Raw genomic sequence first — 19,947 nt, 5'->3', positions numbered from 1 at the left:
AAATCTTCCGATTAACACAAACGACTCACCACTCGAAAGGTATTGATATGCCCATTCCAAAAATGTATAACATGTGAGGATAAAATGTCAACAATTTAGGATTAAGAGCAACCAAAGTCAAAAAAATTAGTGTTTGGTAAAATTACTAATTTTTGGTTGATTTTTCATAAAAAATAAATCAGCGAAAAAAATCTTTTAAAATCTTATGTGACAGGCAAACTTCTCACGAGAACTTTAAGCCTAAGATCACGAAAATCCGACAAAAACTGGTGATGTTATTAGAGGCACCGAGTGAAAATTGCTCTGTTTTTCACATATCTCTTTTGGTCTTAAATAAGATTACACTAGTTTACAAGAAAAATGAAGTTACGAGAAAAAGTGTTTTCTAGATTAATTATGGGTCGCTGAATACGAAAACAATACCCTATTTCGCTTTCTAAGAAGTTCGGGTTTAGAAAAATGTTCTTCTTTTACTTTCACTTTTTTGTTTTTGCTCTATTTTTTAGTGCAGAAAAATAATTTTTCATATTTTTAGAATCTAATGTGACAGATTTTATTAATTTTAAGGTAATCGCGATAAGCTAAGAAGAAAGGTGTTTCCTCAGTTAATTTTGGATCGCTGAATACAAAACCAAGTCCATTTTTTCAAAGAAGTATTTTCAAGATTTCTTTGAAAAAGGTGTTTTTGGGCACTATTTTAGTTATTTGTCAATATCTTGTTCAAATAGGATCCGATCGAAACAGTTCAAAAGGTATTGATGTGCCCTTTCCGTATATATAATATGCGTAGATCAAATGTCGATAAACATATGATTACGGCTTAAAAGCCAACTGTCAAAATTCTCTTTGAAATGAAATCTCAGACAAACTGTTACCCGGTATTCACAGATGTTTATAGTAAGCAAAAGAAAAAAGTTTTCTGTTGTATTTGCCCGGAATTTCCTTTCAAAGAGAATTTTGACAGTTGGCTTTTAAGCCGCAATTGTATGTTTGTCGAAAAATGTACATTTATTATGATTAAAATTGACCAAAGCAAAAAAAGTCTAATGTTCGACCTTTTTTAAAAAAATTTCTAGTGATTTTTTTATAATAAATCAAGGACAGAAAAAAATTCCTTTAGAATCTAATGAGATAAATAATCTTTTTGCATAAATTTTAATACAATGGTCACAAAAGTCGGATGAAAAATGTAGATGGTATGGAGCACTGAGTGAAAACTGTAACTTTTTATTTTTCGCACAATCATACTTTCGGCTGAAATAATCTTCTATACTTGATAGTTATTGTTTGTGTTGGGTAGTCTTCTCGAACTGGCATCCATCCATCCTGCGGCATTTGAATGGTTTTGGATAGTGCTCTCACTGAGACTCCTTCCCGATAGGGACTCGAATATTTGACGACTGGCTTATGAGACCAGTGCTACACGCTCTAAACCGCCGCACCAGGACAGGGTCCGTTAAAATCATGAAATTTCCATATCGCTCAATGTGCCATAGCATCAACATTTTCCATCCGATGTTAGTGATATTAGGCTTAAAATTAACGTAAACATATTTTTTGTCATATTAAATTCTAAAAGGTTCGAAAAAAATTGTATTTCGGTAAAAAAAATCATTTAAAATTGAGTAACTTTTAAAAATGGTCAAAAATGCACTTTTTTAAACTTTGGTCGCTCGCAGCACTGAAAATTTTACATATGATCGACACATATTATATGTTTCAACCTGCATATCGACTAAATTAATTGAATGATTTTGACAAGAAATATTGACTAAAAACTACAAAAAGTGCTCAAAAACGAGTTTGTTGAGAAAATCGCAAAATCGCATCTTTGAACAAAAAAAGGAACATTGTTTTCGTGTTCAGCGACCCAAAATTAGTCTAAAAAATACTTTGTCTTGAAGCTCATTTTTCTTGTAAACTAGTGTAATCCGCATAATATTCTAGTATTTGGAAGGAAGGAAGAAATGTAATTTAAAAAAATGTATATTTAACTTACCGAGTTGCTGTCATTGTCACTGATGTCTTCTGAACATTGTTTTAATAAAATGTGATATTCTCATTACAAAATATTGAATTTTCCTGTAAACACATAAGAGAAATAAATAGTTGAAATCACACTTACCGTTGTTCCTTTAACGTCGTCTAGAAGCTGAAAATAGAAAAAAAAAATTATAGATCAATTATTCGGTCTAGATTCGAAATTCAGTTATAATTAATTCAATTAGTAATGGAATTTTCGTTTCGATTTCATCTCATCAGAATTCGTCACTAACTTAGTGACAGGACTAATCTAACGTCGGATTGACACTAGTTACAAAAAAAACGAGGACACTAATTGCGGTCCAGAGCAAACCCCTAGTCAAGCGTGATGTCCCGCAAGAAAAGAAGCTTATTTTAAGCTGACGAGAACTAGTGAAAGCGAAACATTTGTTTCGGTTTAGCAAGGCAATTTTTTGATATGATAAAGAAAGTTTTAGCGTTCCCACCTGTTCTAAGTAACACGGAATCGTTTCTTCGATAATTGAAACAGTTTTGAGAAAATTAATAAATCGAATATCTATCCATGGAATAATCATAATCCGATCCGTCATTTAACTCATAGCTTGTTCTTAATAACGAACAAAAATATTTTTTATCTAATCCATCGAAACTAGTAAACAGATGTTATCACCATAATTTTTCATCGGTTGACAGAATACGTGTTAGTTTCCGCGGTACTCACGATCCGGGTTCGGTACTGGAAATACACCTCCCCGTCTTTCCCCACCATCTATAGATGCATCAGCGCTCCCAGTACGCACAACTTAGTTATTTACCCTTCGGTTCGGTTATCTTCACCTCGTTTTGTTATTGCAATAAAGGTGTGTTCGTTCGTTCCCTCGAGCTCCACATAATGATCTAAATTTTTACAATCTTTTCCTTCCCCGGGTCCGAACCTCCAATGGCGGCTTGCTTTGATCTCGAACCGTTTAACTCTTACTTTTCACAATGGTTTTGTCCTCCCCCCACCTGCTGTCGTCGAAAGAACCTGTTACAAGAAAAACAAAAAACAAAGATTGCAACACAGCTCGTCTCTCACCTCATCATCATCATCGGTTTTCTTATCGGAGGCAGACTTGAAGCTTTTAAGCCTTCACCTGAACTGATAAATGATTGATCACGGGAGAAAAGAATGTAGGACAGTTTGGTCGGCCGGGCGGGCGCGGAGAGCTGATGAACGTCTCATTATCTTCACGTTAGAGCGATTGATGATAATGCGCAGCACTGCTCTCTAACTGATAGACGGATGTCAGTCACTCTGCTCCGTTCAGTAATTGATGGATAAGAGGTTGACATCGGACTTTGGCGAATAAAATGAATGTTTTTTTTTGGAATCAACATGGAAAATTGATGATTTTTTTTCTCTACTTTATCTTCCAGCAGATCGCAACCAGCGATGGATCGTCGCCGCTTATCGATACACTCCGACTCATCCCAGGAAGCGATGGATATCAGCTCCTCGAACCGTACCGGAAGCAGTACCGATGCAAATAATTCATCTCTCCTCCTCAACAACAACAATAACAACAACATTCTACTGAATAAGACCGCAACCACCAGTGCCGATTCCGACAATGTCGACTCGGACGAAGACCAACGCCGTTCATCGGTTCACCTATTCCACCAGGCACGCCATAATGCCCGCCGGGAAAATCTCCACCAGCTGATGGATAACATGCTGCGCCGGAAGTTCCACAGTTTGAACAATAACAACTACAGCGGGAAACATCCGAGCTCGATGGTGGGGAGTACTACCCTTCTTCAGCAGCACCTAGCGGCGGCAGCCGTCGATAACAATAATCACGAATCGTCACGGATCGGCGAAGGTGGGAACGAGACGGATGGAAAAAAGTACGTCTGTCCGATCTGTGAGACCGTTTCGTCGACGAAGCACGATTTCACGGAGCACATCCGGTCGCACAATAATAGCAAATCGGCCAGCGGTGGTGATAATGGCGAGGGTGGTCAGTTTGTGTGTAAGATTTGTTCGAAGGTTCTGTCGTCGGCATCGTCCCTGGATCGGCATGTGCTGGTGCATACCGGGGAGCGGCCGTTCAACTGTAAATATTGTAATTTGACGTTTACCACGAATGGGAATATGCATCGGCATATGAGGACGCATAAGCAGTCGGAGCGGGAAAGCTACGAGAGTGATGGATCGACGGATAGTGGGGGAAGTAGCGGGGCGAGCAGTGGGATGTCGAATAATAATAACAATAGCTACAATAATAATTATGATGGCGAGGGGAAGAGGAAGAATTTGGACGAGAATGTGCATTATAAGAGGAAGATTCGTACGATTAATAATAACATCTTGGATGGGAGTGTGACGGAAGGGGTGCAGAAGTTCTGTTGTCCGGTTTGTGTCCGGAACGATTTCTCCAGCATGATCAGTTTGGAGAGTCACATGGATCGGGAGCATCCTCACATTCCGGCAAAGTGCCGTCACTGCGATATGGTGTTTAAAAGTTACAAGGCTTTGAATGCTCATCGCTGTGGGAACAATAATTATCAGAATATTACGCCGGGGTTTAAGGACTTGACTTTTGTGGATTTTTCGAGCGAGAAGTTTCCGCTGATAGCGAAAAGTGTTTGCGAGCAGAGCATTCGGACACCGGTCACGAGTCAAAAATTTGAATGCAGCAAGTGCTACCGGGCGTTTCCATGTTCGAAGACTCTGGAGATGCACGTGAGAGAATGTGGTGCCTCGGATTACAGCTCCGGTGGGGCGGAAAAGCGTAAATGGAAGACGAGTGAGGCTTCTTCGGAGGATGACCTAAAGCGAGATGATTTCTTTGCCAATTTGGACCTGCAGAACAAGTCGATGTCGACTAACATGTCGTCGAATGTTTCGGAAGCTCCCACCACACCTTCTTCGTTGGACAAATCATTCTCCTCGCCGATCATGTCCCGGGAGATCAAACAGGAGCCGAACTACTACCACCACAGTGGAGCTAATTATCCACCACAGCAGGATAACAAAGATCTCGCCGACATTCAGTCGATCATTAACGTAACTTCATCCGGTGGATTCTTCCGTCAGCTGGATAAGGACCCGTATCCTCCGCTGAAAGACGAAGAGGAAGCCCAAGACGCTTTCACGGCTGAATTCCGTAAAATGAAACTTCGCGGAGAATTTCCCTGTCGTCTCTGTACGGCGGTTTTCCCTAATCTACGAGCTTTGAAGGGACACAATCGGATTCACGTATCGGCTGCCGGTCCGGGACCGTACCGCTGTAACATGTGTCCGTACATCATCAACGACAAGGCGACTCTCATCCGGCACATGCGATCTCACAACGGTGATCGGCCGTACGAGTGCGCTCTATGCAATTACGCGTTTACCACCAAAGCAAACTGTGAACGTCATCTGAGGAACCGTCACGGACGCACGACCCGGGACGAGGTCAAACGTGCTATCATCTATCATCCCTCGGAGGATTCATCCTGTGAGGATCCGCTCAAGAAGATGCAAATGTTCAACACCCCACCCGGGGACTTTGATCGGGACGTTGATGATCACCCGTCCGACCGGAGCACTCCGGTGTCCCACCTGAAGGAAATGCTGATGCCAATACCGATGAGCCTAGTCACTAAGATCGACAACACGCCGATGCCCCTAACCCCGGCCAAAATCCAAGTCAAAAGTCTGGAAAAGCTTAATCAGTTGACTCCTCCGCAGGAGCAAGACTACGAGAAGGAAACTCCGGAGACGCCTGTCTCCCAACCGGACACAACCCGCCCGATGGATCTCAGCATGGACGTTCTGGATTTGAGTAAGAAACCGGAACCGATCATCAGACGGGAGAATGATGCGGACTCGGATCACCCTCGTTCCGATGCAGAAGATGACGATGAAGATCGCGGCGATGATGATGGAGAAGATGACGAGGAAGAGGAACAACAAGCCGCTAAAATTCCCAAGCTGGATCTGTCGCTGCTGGAGAAGAACCAACACCAGCTCCAGCTGATGCAACAGAAGCTCTTCAGCGAAGCTTTGTCCAAAATGGATCCGGCCCACTACTTCCAGCTTAGCCAACTGTACAGCCGTTTCAGCTTTCCAGCAGCAGCTGCCTTCCCACTGCACCCATTGTTCCTACAGAACCCCCTCCTGTGCGCCCCAGGCGCCCTCGGTGACCTGAAAAACTTCTTCCCCAAGGAATTCCCCCTGTTGCCACAAATGTCCGGCGGTAGTCTGATCGGAAACCCGTTCCACTCACCATCCGAGTCACCGAAAAGCTGCTCGGAATCCTCCACCGGACCGCAACCAACTCCATTCAGCACCAACCCCGTCACACCTTCATCCACCAAACAACAACCGCAACAGCAGCAGCAACACCCCGCTCAGCAATCGCCACAAAGTTTGCCAAATTCGTTACAACAACAAAAGCATCATCAACACCACCACCAACAGCAGCAGCAACATCAACAACAGCAAGTTCCGCCACCTCCACCACCCCCACCAACTCTCTCCTCGATGTCCTCGATCCCAATGGGAAACGGTCCCGTCAAAATGGTGATCAAAAATGGAGTCCTAATGCCGAAGCAGAAGCAACGCCGCTACCGTACCGAGCGGCCCTTCGCTTGCGAGCACTGTTCAGCCCGATTCACACTACGTTCGAACATGGAACGACACATCAAACAGCAGCATCCACAGTTTTGGTCCCAGCGGCAACGCGGTGGCCACCACATGATGCGAGGACGTGGACATTCATCAGCCGCCGCCGCGGCAGCTGCGGTTACCGGTTCGAACGCCGGATCCAATTTGCATCACCATCATCACTCGATGGCGGCTGCAGCCGCCTTCGGAGGGATCTCCGATCAGGTCAAGTATGCGATTCTGGCACAACAATCGGGGAAAGCGGCGGCCGGGCATCATCGTGGAAATGGGGGTGAAATCGGTGGAACGAGTGGAATGAGTAGTATGCTTCAGAATATCATTGCTCAAGGGCAGAATCCTTTCGGGACGGGTGCGGTGCCGGCACAGGTTCCGGCGTCGATGCTTCACCATGGTCAATCGAGGCTTGAACATCATCAGTCGGCGGGAAGAGGCGGCAGCAATGATCACGGAGGGGATGACGAAGAGGAAGAGGAGGATGAACAGGAGCTGGTGATTGACGAGGAGTTTGCTCCGGAGGATTTGAGTAAGGGCGGGAATGAGTCGGATCATGAGCTGCTGCCGCAGCCGGTGGTTGCCAGGAACGAGAGTCCCGTGTTTCAGCATAAAATTTTGAAGCAAAAGTTGGAGGAGAGTAAAGAACAGCGACAGCAAGCGGCGAAGGCGGTGGCTGAGGGGATCCTGGAACAGGCGATCCGTCAGCGGAAAGAGGTGGACTTGGAGAAGGAGTTAGCGAAAAGTGCGGATGAAAGCGACCTGGTTTCGGTCTCGAAGCTGGTCGACAACGCTACTAATGTGGCCTTCGAGAACTACTTTAGGTAAGTGTAGAATTTCTTTTGTCCGGTAGACTAGCGAAGATCTTTGGAATATTATTAATGAAAGGTTTCTCTTACAGCAGACCTGATGTGCCGTTGTCGCAGGATCAAAGTGACGAGGAAGGACTGGTGGCTTCGGGATCGGCTTCCGAGAGCAACAACTCCGGAACGGACGACCCGAACCCGTCGACACTGTTGCAGAAGAAAAAATCCGCCTACAGTTTGGCCCCGAACCGGGTCAGCTGTCCCTATTGCCAGCGAATGTTCCCCTGGTCCAGCAGCTTGCGGCGTCATATCCTAACCCACACCGGCCAGAAACCGTTCAAATGTTCTCAATGTACTCTACTGTTTACCACCAAATCCAACTGTGACCGTCATCTGTTGAGAAAGCACGGGGACGTCGAATCGGCCATGTCCATCCCCGTTCCGATCGATGATCTGTTGGATCCTAAACCGGAACCGATTCCGGTAGCCGTTGCCGTAGCCATTGCCAAATCGAAAGGTACTCCTCCGTCATCCCGACCTGCCAGCCCTAAACCACAACCAGCTCAAACCGTGGAAAAGGATCATCATTCAGCGCCGGCTAAGCCGGCGGAAGACGAACCAACACTCGAACCGATACCATCCCCGGAACTACCTACCATCAAAGAAGAACCAACCACTGACGATAACTCCTCGATTCCCACGATCAACTCGGATCTTCCCTTCAAGTGTCACCTGTGCGACTGCTCCTTCTCCGATCGTGTCTCCTGCCTGGATCACATCAAACAGTCCCACGTCCACGAATTCGCCCTGCTCATGAACAAGGTAACGCTGGAGGCGGAAAGTGAAGCCCCATCCGGTTCGCCGGATGACGACGAAAGCGGTAACAATGGCGAAGGCGGTCGGGGTGGAAAATATCCCGACTACGCCAATCGGAAGGTAGGTCGCAGGTCAGTTTGGACGCCAACGCCGCCGCAAGATCCCCCCCCTTCTCGAGTGAGACTAATCCGCTTTTTCTTTTCTCTTTCCATCAACAGGTAATCTGCGCCTTCTGTCTGCGTCGCTTCTGGTCGACGGAAGATCTGAGGCGTCACATGCGCACCCATTCCGGCGATCGGCCCTTTCAGTGTGACGTGTGCCGCCGTCGGTTCACCCTGAAGCACAGTATGCTGCGGCATCAGCGCAAACACAAGTGTTCCCGGTTGAATGGGACCGTCGTTTCGGCAGCGGTCGCCGCCGCTAAGAACGGTGCTGCTTTATCGGATGTTAGCGATGACGAGCAGGAGATGATACCGACGCCACCTCCAGCATCAGTTGCAGGTCAACAGGTCATCACACGTTCATCGAAGGGCCTACTTGGCGGCAGTGGTAATTCGGCCGATTTGATTGGGAACCTACTCGGCATTAGCGATCAGGGTATCCTGAATCGGATGCTGCTCGGATCGGCCTCGGATGCGGCACGGCTGCTCGGCGTGGAGAAATAGATTCGGTTTAGGGCTTAACGGAACCGAAAGCAGATTCTAGTCATACCTTTGTTTTATTTTATTTCCGGTTTTTATCGTAGAGTTCGGCTTGTATTTTACTACAGATTTAAGAGACAGAAACACAAACACAACGATTTTTCGCGCATGATTTCCATTAACGAAACATTTGATCTACTCTGAACTGTAAATAGATTTCCCGTGATTTTTTAGTAGTCTGTAATTGAACCGTTTGATGGTCACCCGATTCGAGTGGAGAAAAAAAAATTGCATGCAATAGACTTGCATCCAACTGATTCCCGAACGATGACAGCTGACCTCTCGAATATATATAGGTAGTAGGCATGGGATTTTCTCTCGCCAAAAGCTGCAAAACAAAACGAACGCAATTTTAAACGTCGTTTAGATTTATAAACAAACAAACCGAAAATCAAAAGTACCGTAGCCTAGCAACCCGGGGTTGTAATTTATTGAAGGGTTGGATTAAAGCGGATAGATTTTAAGATAGAAGAAAAAAAACTGTAACATACTAGAGCAAAGCGAGGCCTTTTTAATCGAAGACGAAACCGAAGTGGCTTAAACCGAGTAGCTGTTTTTGACTGGGTGTGTGTGACAATTTGTACTTTAACACACACACGTAAATAAATGGTACCGGGTACATAAAATCAAAATTTTCCCATGTTTAAAAATTACTAAATTTTTTGTTTATCATCAACTTTGTTTATGTTTATTATTGTTTTCTTCTTCGTTTACCGGTTGTACCTCGAGAGACACGACCCTAAACTTAGGCCAATATTTAAAAGACTGTTGATTTCCGTTTCTTATTAAGTGTACTTCTAATCGAATTACTGTATACATTATATTTGTAAGCGGGCAAACCTGATCGAATTGATTTGCTTTTCTACGCGTAGAATTAAAAACAAACAAAAACCAAACAACGCTTTTACAAACTGCTCATTTTAATACTTACACATACACAGACATATAATTATTAGTGGCTGATTTTACTCTAAGCTAAGATGTAGCAAACAAATCAACACAAAGTACGAGCGCGTGAGCCTTAGAATTGTCTTAGAAAAGCCCGAGTTTTAGTAGTGTTTTTAGCACTCGTAATAAACTGAAAATGTAAAGTAAAAAAATAATGTGCCTCATGTGAATGAAACAGAAAGATTTATAAAAAAAAAAACAAATTATATTATAGTCGGTAAGTCCGCAAAATCGCGACCCGGCTAAAAGCCGGGTCAGGCGATTCGTCAAACTACTACATATTTCTGCTAAGCGTTAAGGGAAAAAAACTGATCCTCACTCCTCCCCACCTTTCTTTGCCTCTTAAAACAAAGCGCCATCATCCAAATTAGTGATGTTAAATTTTACCTCCTTTTCTCTCTATCTAGTTTGCTCTTTTCCTATCATAAGTAGAATTTATATGTAGAATATTTATTTATAGTAAAAAAACAAACAAATCAAGCACCATCAAGTTAGGGTTAGAGTTTTTAGTTTTGTTTTACGTTTCGTTTTTTTTTTTTATTAAAGCACCCTTTTTTAAGATTTTATCAACTGGGAGACTAGCGGAGAAAGAAATACAGCAGATAACCAAAGTGTTAAACAAAATTAAAGCCTGCCTCCCTAATCCATCCATCATCGTCCAATGATAGTTGGAAGTGGAAAGGGGGCATGCAGCGACCCTCATTTTTTTTAGCTTCGTGACTCGAGTTAAAAAACGTCGATGATCGAACAAAAAAAAAATTAAACCGGCATAAAACGAGTGCAATGTGTAACGTTTAACGAAATAGATGAAAAAAAAAATCAAGCGAAAAAAGCAGCTTTGCTCCCAAAGAGATATAGCGAAATAGAAAATCATTCATTGTTATGTAACATATATATTTAAAAAAAAATTAAATCCCTCGGTCAGTCGGTCAGTAGTAGGACACTTAAATTTAAACTTCAAGTGCCATCTGATTAAGTGGATGAGTGTGGAAGTAATAAGTAATAGAGAAACAAAAGTCATGGTGTTGCTCAGTTAATAAATCAAAATATCAAGTCTAGCCCCCCCCCCCCCCCGCCTCTCCCCAAAAGTAGAAAAAAATAACTGAAATGACAACAACGTAAATGAGAATGACATTAGTAACCGTGTAATATTTTTAGCCATAAGTTAGTGCAGCACGTTTGAAACTCAACCTATTTCGTACACACAAACAAACACACCGACCTATGTAGAGTAGCGAGAGAGAGAAAAAACTCTTGAACTCTCCACACATACTGAAAAAACACGCATCCTTTCGTGGGTCGAATTTGTAGACCGACACAGTTTCCCGTAGTACGGCTTTTGTGTATTATAGTAGATCGTATATTTTTTCGGAAGGTAAACCAAACATCTACATTCGACGATGATAGTCGTCGTCGTCGTCGTGTCGGATAAGGTCACGCAGACGTCGAAGAAGAAGAAGCAAGAAAAAATATGGAAAATAACATAAATTATTGCTATTATTACTCTATTGATAATATTATTATTGCTAATTTTATTTCACACAAAAAACAAAACCCCTACGACAAAATGGAAAGAAAGAGACAAAACTTAAGAAACCTTAAAAGCATAGTTACTTATATATTATATATATGAATAAACGAGATCAATGATTGAGATATATCAATAAACTTTTGAAAAAAAACCTTCAATTTATTAAAGTGTTATGAAGTGAGTTTGGAAGAAATTCTTTAAGTTATCCTAGTTTCCAATCACTGCTTGAAATTTGAGAAGATAAAATAATTTCCTTTATTCCTCCCCCCTTTGAACAAAAATCGTCAAAAAAAGTCAATTTTCGTCAAAAAAATTTTTCGAGATAACATCAAATTTTGACGCGTTATGCATTTAGAAGTCATTTGGCATCAATAATACCAGCTCGATTTTGAGATTTTCCTCCCTATGAACAAAAAAGTCCAAAAAAAGAACTTTCGTTAAAAAAAATTTTTCTCGAGATTCCATCAAATCTCGACGTTTCATGCATTTTAAAGTCATTTGGAATCGAAAATGCAAATTCGATTTTAAAATTTTCCTTTACTCCCCGCTTTGAACAAAAATCGTCAAAAAAAGTCAATTTTCGTCAAAAATTTTTTTTCGAGATAACATTAAATTTTGACGCGTTATGCATTTAGAAGTCATTTGGCATCAATAATACCAGCTCGATTTTGAGATTTTCCCCCTTTTGAACAAAAAAAGTCCAAAAAAGAACTTTCGTTAAAAAAATTTTTTCTCGAGATTCCATCAAATCTCGACGTTTCATGCATTTTAAAGTCATTTGGCATCGAAAATGCAAATTCGATTTTGAAATTTTCCTTTACTCCCCCCTTTGAACAAAAATCGTCAAAAAAAGTCAATTTTCGTCAAAAAAATTTTTTCGAGATGACATCAAATTTTGACGCGTTATGCATTTAGAAGTCATTTGGCATCAATAATACCAGCTCGATTTTGAGATTTTCCCCCTTTGGGACAAAAAGTCCAAAAAAGAACTTTCGTTAAAAATTTTTTTCTCGAGATTCCATCAAATCTCGACGTTTCATGCATTTTAAAGTTTCATGTCATTGAGCATCAATAACACCAGCTCGATTTTGAGATTTTCCCCCTTTTGAACGAAAAAAGTCCAAAAAAGAACTTTCGTTAAAAAAAATTTTTCTCGAGATTCCATCAAATATCGACGTTTCATGCATTTTAAAGTCATTTGGCATTGAAAATGCAAATTCGATTTTGAAATTTTCCTTTACCTCCCCCCCCCCCTTTGAACAAAAATCGTCAAAAAAAGTCAATTTTCGTCAAAAAAATTTTTTCGAGATAACATCAAATTTTGACGCGTTATATTTAGAAGTCATTTGGCATCAATAATACCAGCTCGATTTTGAGATTTTCCCCCTTTTGAACGAAAAAAGTCCAAAAAAGAACTTTCGTTAAAAAATTTTTTTCTCGAGATTCCATCGAATCTCGACGTTTCATGCATTTTAAAGTCATTTGGCATCGAAAATGCAAATTCGATTTTGAAATTTTCCTTTACTCCCCCCTTTGAACAAAAATCGTCAAAAAAAGTCAATTTTCGTCAAAAAAATTTTTTCGAGATAGCATCAAATTTTGACGCATTATGCATTTAGAAGTCATTTGGCATCAATAATACCAGCTCGATTTTGAGATTTTCCCCCTTTGGGACAAAAAAAGTCCAAAAAAGAACTTTCGTTAAAAAATTTTTTTATCGAGATTCCATCAAATCTCGACGTTTCATGCATTTTAAAGTCATTTGGAATCGAAAATGCAAATTCGATTTTGAAATTTTCCCCCTTTGAACAAAAATCGTCAAAAAAGTCAATTTTCGTCAAAAAAAAATTTTTGGAGGTAACATCAAATTTTGACGCGTTATGCATTTAGCAGTCATTTGGCATCAATAATACCAGCTCGATTTTGAGATTTTCCTCCTTTTGAACGAAAAAAGTCCAAAAAAGAACTTTCGTTAAAAAAAATTTTTCTCGAGATTCCATCAAATCTCGACGTTTCATGCATTTTAAAGTCATTTGGCATCGAAAATGCAAATTCGATTTTGAAATTTTCCTTTACTCCCCCCTTTGAACAAAAATCGCCAAAAAAGTCAATTTTCGTCAAAAAATTTTTTTCGAGATAGCATCAAATTTTGACGCATTATGCATTTAGAAGTCATTTGGCATCAATAATACCAGCTCGATTTTGAGATTTTCCCCCTTTTGAACGAAAAAAGTCCAAAAAAGAACTTTCGTTAAAAAAATTTTTCTCGAGATTCCATCAAATCTCGACGTTTCATGCATTTTAAAGTCATTTGGCATCGAAAATGCAAATTCGATTTTGAAATTTTCCTTTACTCCCCCCTTTGAACAAAAATCGCCAAAAAAGTCAATTTTCGTCAAAAAAATTTTTTCGAGATAGCATCAAATTTTGACGCATTATGCATTTAGAAGTCATTTGGCATCAATAATACCAGCTCGATTTTGAGATTTTCCCCCTTTTGAACGAAAAAAGTCCAAAAAAGAACTTTCGTTAAAAAAAATTTTCTCGAGATTCCATCAAATCTCGACGTTTCATGCATTTTAAAGTCATTTGGCATCGAAAATGCAAATTCGATTTTGAAATTTTCCTTTGAACAAAAATCGTCAAAAAAAGTCAATTTTTGTCAAAAAATTTTTTTTCGAGATAACATCAAATTTTGACGCGTTATGCATTTAGAAGTCATTTGGCATCAATAATACCAGCTCGATTTTGAGATTTTCCTCCTTTTGAACGAAAAAAGTCCAAAAAAGAACTTTCGTTAAAAAAAATTTTTCTCGAGATTCCATCAAATCTCGACGTATCATGCGTTTTAAAGTCATTTGGCATCGAAAATGCAAATTCGATTTTGAAATTTTCCTTTACTCCCCCCTTTGAACAAAAATCGTCAAAAAAAGCCAATTTTCGTCAAAAAATTTTTTTCGAGATAGCATCAAATTTTGACGCGTTATGAATTTGGAAGTCATTTGGCATCAATAATACCAGCTCGATTTTGAGATTTTCCCCCTTTGGGACAAAAAAGTCCAAAAAAGAACTTTCGTTAAAAAAATGTTTTATCGAGATTCCATCAAATCTCGACGTTTCATGCATTTTAAAGTCATTTGGAATCGAAAATGCAAATTCGATTTTGAAATTTTCCCCTTTTGAACAAAAATCGCCAAAAAAGTCAATTTTCGTCAAAAAATTTTTTTCGAGATAGCATCAAATTTTGACGCATTATGCATTTAGAAGTCATTTGGCATCAATAATACCAGCTCGATTTTGAGATTTTCCCCCTTTTGAACGAAAAAAGTCCAAAAAAGAACTTTCGTTAAAAAAAATTTTCTCGAGATTCCATCAAATCTCGACGTTTCATGCATTTTAAAGTCATTTGGCATCGAAAATGCAAATTCGATTTTGAAATTTTCCTTTGAACAAAAATCGTCAAAAAAAGTCAATTTTTGTCAAAAAATTTTTTTTCGAGATAACATCAAATTTTGACGCGTTATGCATTTAGAAGTCATTTGGCATCAATAATACCAGCTCGATTTTGAGATTTTCCTCCTTTTGAACGAAAAAAGTCCAAAAAAGAACTTTCGTTAAAAAAAATTTTTCTCGAGATTCCATCAAATCTCGACGTATCATGCGTTTTAAAGTCATTTGGCATCGAAAATGCAAATTCGATTTTGAAATTTTCCTTTACTCCCCCCTTTGAACAAAAATCGTCAAAAAAAGCCAATTTTCGTCAAAAATTTTTTTTCGAGATAGCATCAAATTTTGACGCGTTATGAATTTGGAAGTCATTTGGCATCAATAATACCAGCTCGATTTTGAGATTTTCCCCCTTTGGGACAAAAAAGTCCAAAAAAGAACTTTCGTTAAAAAAATGTTTTATCGAGATTCCATCAAATCTCGACGTTTCATGCATTTTAAAGTCATTTGGAATCGAAAATGCAAATTCGATTTTGAAATTTTCCCCTTTTGAACAAAAATCGTCAAAAAAGTCAATTTTCGTCAAAAAAATTTTTTCGAGGTAACATCAAATTTTGACGCGTTATGCATTTAGCAGTCATTTGGCATCAATAATACCAGCTCGATTTTGAGATTTTCCTCCTTTTGAACGAAAAAAGTCCAAAAAAGAACTTTCGTTAAAAAAATTTTTTCTCGAGATTCCATCAAATCTAGACGTTTCATGCATTTTAAAGTCATTTGGCATCGAAAATGCAAATTCGATTTTGAAATTTTCCTTCGTCAAAAAAAGTCAATTTTCGTCAAAAATTTTTTTTCGAGATAGCATCAAATTTTGACGCTTTATGCAATTTAAAGCCATTTGGCATCAAATACTCTCCATAGGACCATTTGAATAAACTGGATAGATATTCAAAATTAGTAGAATTTCAACAATTTCCAGTATTTACCTCCAATAACATCTACCAATTCAGCCAGCTTCATAAAACACGCTTTCTAATCTCTCCTATTTTATCGCTATCGCACTTTGCTTCACCAGATCAATAAAAACTGACCTTTCACTTCTCTTTTATTTTGGCATTTTAAGCTACAGACATTTGATTTGAAAAGCAAATCCGCTTCAAACGAAACTGACACCAGCGCTCGCCAGCATCATTCATTTTCATCACCTTGACCCACACTTCCCACTGCGATGAAAATCATCATCACCGTTTCACCCGAACACTGAATGAACTTCGATTTTCTGCTTTCTTTCTCTGCGATAACCACATGCAAAACTGATCACGACAAAACATGCCGTAGCGCATTGGAACTATTTGCAATTTCCTTTTTATTCTCACAGCGCGCCTTCCATTCCGGAAACTAATTCTTGATTGAAACATTCCATTGAAAACCTACTGATGGAGGCATCGTACATACTTCACTGTACGGTAGAAGACCACCATCACTGCCGAACGCAAACTTTGCGTGTAGATTTCTCAAGGCGAAAAAAGCGATTTAGTGCGCGACGAAAACTAGAAACCACAACTTTCCGAATTACGATTTGTGATACGTTTACTGCGGGATTCGAAAAAAAAAACTAATTTTTAATAGAAACGCGGAAGCGAAAAACTAAACCGATCCACGACGCGCACGCTGATGAACTGAACGAAACGAAGAAAAAAATTAATGTCGGTGAGCGTAACTCGTGAGTGCTCTGCGCATCAGTGGCAGGGGCAGTGTTGCCACATATTTTACGAAAAACATTGTTCATCCTGAACTAATTAAGAAAAAAAAATTAGGGTGCACGAAAAACAATGCATAACGACGTCATCAGTCAAAAATGACATACAGTTGAATTTTAAACGATTCAAACCCAGTTTCTAATTGAGAAAAAGAGTAATTCCCTATAAACAAACTCAAGTGTCAAAAAAGTGAGGTTACACATTTTTATGCAATTCGATTTCATCAAATGTTAAAAATCCCACCGGTTGCTTTGATCCCAGTATACAGGCCTTGAACTACCTTTCAGTATCAATTTTACGAGAAATAGAAAATAAAAGACAATTCTTGTTTTTTGCGTTTATTTTCACCGGACTGCCTCGTTTATTTACCACCCTTTGGAATCTTCAAAACCTTGGCTTCCAACTGAAAGTGCTCCGATTAAGATTAAAGTCGACCCTACCTTGGCATGTATTTTTTTAACACCGACAACTCTCATCTTTCTCGCGCATTTCGATTCCAATAAACAATAGCAAAAAAAATTCTCATAAAACAACATAAACTATCAAGATTGGATTTACCGAAGAACGAATAAGCGACTCCACAAAGGTAACACCGTGTGCGTCGCACGGGGGAAAACACCGGGCGGTTCCAAAACTGCCACGATTCACACTTCAAGACTTACCGAATCCGCCCATCAGATTCCCGAGCCCCCCAGCTCCCTGCTGCAGCTGCCGCATCATATTCTGCAACCCACTCATTCCCCCCATCTGCTGAAACATCCGTGGATCAATCATCTTCGCCATCTGCTGGTTCAGCTTGGCCATCTGCGTCGGATTAACATTCTTTGCCATGTCACCGCTCTTGAACAGACCCTTGATGCCACCCATCTTTTTAATAACGGCCGCAAACTTTGTGTACTGTGAAATTAAATCCCGCACCTCCCGCTCCGTAACACCCGAACCCTGGGCAACACGAATCACCCGACTGGGCTGCTTGCTGAACAGTTTCGCCCCGTCCTTGTTGTCCAGCTCACCGTCCGACATGGAATCCATCATCGTCATCAACCGTTTGATGCGGGCCATCGATTCCTGTTCGCCACCTTTGGTCATGAAATCTTGCGAGAAACCTGGAATCATTCCCTACGGTTCGAGAGGATGAGAACGTGTCAAGTAAAAATTAAATTTTTCCCACAAATTACCATTATCTGGGAAAACGGTCCCATCTTCATGATGTTCTGAAACTGCTCGTACATGTCCCGTATCGTAAATTGGCCGTGTTTGATTTTATCGATCAGTTCCTCGTTATCGTCCAGGTTCAGCTCGTTGACCTTATCGATTAAACCTTCGATATCGCCCATTCCTAGCAGTTTACTGATGAACGGCTTGGTCTTGAACGGTTCCAAGTCGTCAATGTGTTCTCCGGTGCCGATGAAGATGATGGGGGAATTGGTTGCTGCCACGCTGAAAAGATTTAATTTCAATCTGATCTCTACGGATGACAATAACAAAAATACTCACGCCGAAAGAGCACCACCTCCCTTGGCATGTCCGTCCAGCTTGGTGATGATGACGGAACCGATGTCAACTTTCTCCTTAAAAGCCTTGGCTTGCGCTTCGCAAGCCTGTCCAATGGTGGCATCCATAACGAAAATAATATTGTCCGGTTTAATTGCGGTCGCAACCGCCAACATCTCCTCAAACAGGGACTCCTCCTGTTTGTGTCGACCGCTCGTATCGACGATGATAAATTCAAAACCTTCCTTCTTGAACATTTCAACTCCGTCCTGGGCAATAACCACCGGATCTACCTCCGTGTAGCTTCCGTAGAACGGAATTCGAGCCTTGGTGGCATTTTGCTTAATCTGATCGTAAGCACCGGCACGGAACGTATCCGCGCATACCAGACAGGATTTCCAGTTCTTTTTCTGGTAGTGGTAGGCTAGCTTGGTACAGGTTGTCGTTTTTCCGGATCCCTAAAACGGTTCAAAATCAATGATAAAAAACCATTCAAGGTCAAGATTATATTGAAATCCTATCAGGTACCTGTAAACCGACAAACATGATAATATTCGGACGACCCTTGATCGGTTGAAATGGTTTCACTCCCGGATCAACCAGTTTGACCAGCTCCTTGAAGACGGCCGACTGAATCATGCGCCTCTTGTTCAACCCGCCAGCCATTTCGTCAAAATCAATCACCGATTTTACATTCTCCCGCAGCTTTTTCACCAGCCGGATGTTCACGTCCGCTTCCAGGAGAGCCGTGCAAATCTCCTTCAGCATGGAATCAAGAACCTACGGGAAAAAAATCCATTTAAAAAAAACTTAAGCTCTTGGGGAGGAAAAATAAATAAACAAACCTCTTCATTGATGATGGTCGCTTTGCTCAGCGAATGCAGAGCATTCGTGATCTTCCGGCCGAGATCCGCTAGAACCATTTTGCGTTCTGTTCTTTTGCTTCAATCACAAAACTTGCGCTATCTTTCCAAAGCTTCCCCGACTTATGCTGAACCAATCAAGATTCTTCTAGTGGCTGTGATCGATTGCGAAATTACCATTCCACCTTGTTTCAATTTGCTTTCGACTGGAAATCAGCACACGTCACGTTCCCGAGCTCGACTTACAGCGCGTTACGGTGGGAAGGTTTTATGGCCGCTGAAATGGGCAGGAAAATCGCGATAAAATTTTACGCTTACGAAAATATGGGCACGATCGCGAGGAAAAATCTGTTTGTGTGGCTGTCTGACTGTGGTGGAAATTATGACGATGCGAGGAAAAACGAGAAGCTCGTCGGGAGGAGACAACACAACACGACACAGTAAACTGTCAGATTTTTTGGGATGATGGATGACATGTGTGTGAGTGGCGGCTACAGTGCTGAAAATGAGTTACTTTTTCGTTAAGTTTTCATTTGGGGTTTTCGATTGATTGACACCGGTATAGTGGAGCGCACTGGAACTACACCGTTTTTGCACTTTCTATAGCAGAAGTGCAGAAAACTGGGTACACTGCAAATAATCCGCACATTAAACTCAAGTGTTTTACACTTAATTTTGTCGCATCTGTTTTGGCACTTAGATCTCATGTGTCAGACACTTAATAACGCACTTATTGGAAAACACGTTAATTCCAATAGATGCCACACTTAAGTTTCATGTGTATGACATATTCAAATTAAGTGTTTGGCAAATGGTTGTTAAATGTTATTTGTATAGAATTCAAGTTTGCATTAACTTGAAAATTATATCATTTCCTATAAAAGTCATGTGAAAAAACGTTGGTTTTTAAGTGGGAGAGCATTGAT

General features: G+C 40.7%; 2 protein-coding genes across 7 annotated transcripts in view; one reads left to right on the top strand and one right to left on the bottom strand.

Moving 5' to 3' along the window:
• The window catches only part of LOC131686169 (uncharacterized), a 95,249-nt gene extending 83,674 nt beyond the window's left edge, over nt 1-11,575 (top strand). For 2 of the 6 annotated variants that reach the window (XM_058970414.1, XM_058970387.1), the window contains exons 2-4: nt 3,427-7,479; nt 7,557-8,397; nt 8,496-11,575. In XM_058970414.1, coding sequence (XP_058826397.1) covers nt 3,440-7,479; nt 7,557-8,397; nt 8,496-8,942 — 5,328 coding nt within the window. In that variant the 5' untranslated portion in view covers nt 3,427-3,439 and the 3' untranslated portion in view covers nt 8,943-11,575. Of the gene's footprint in view, nt 1-3,423; nt 7,480-7,556; nt 8,409-8,495 lie in introns of all 6 variants that reach the window. The other 4 variants (XM_058970406.1, XM_058970377.1, XM_058970396.1 and 1 more) reach the window with 3 other exon arrangements.
• Nucleotides 11,576-17,082: 5,507 nt separating this feature from the next.
• LOC131686218 (signal recognition particle subunit SRP54) lies at nt 17,083-19,480 on the bottom strand. Its single transcript, XM_058970465.1, has 5 exons — nt 19,004-19,480; nt 18,687-18,938; nt 18,162-18,616; nt 17,843-18,104; nt 17,083-17,783 (listed from the first exon to the last, which is right to left on the bottom strand). The coding sequence occupies exons 1-5, from the start codon at nt 19,079-19,081 to the stop codon at nt 17,316-17,318; spliced, it is 1,515 nt and encodes a 504-aa protein (XP_058826448.1). The 5' UTR covers nt 19,082-19,480; the 3' UTR covers nt 17,083-17,315.
• Between the last annotated feature and the right edge of the window lie 467 nt (nt 19,481-19,947).

The sequence above is a fragment of the Topomyia yanbarensis genome, chromosome 1 (assembly GCF_030247195.1).
Source record: "Topomyia yanbarensis strain Yona2022 chromosome 1, ASM3024719v1, whole genome shotgun sequence".
In the NCBI taxonomy this organism is placed as follows: Eukaryota; Metazoa; Arthropoda; class Insecta; order Diptera; family Culicidae; genus Topomyia; species Topomyia yanbarensis.
This window is presented reverse-complemented; position numbering and strand designations above follow the sequence as displayed.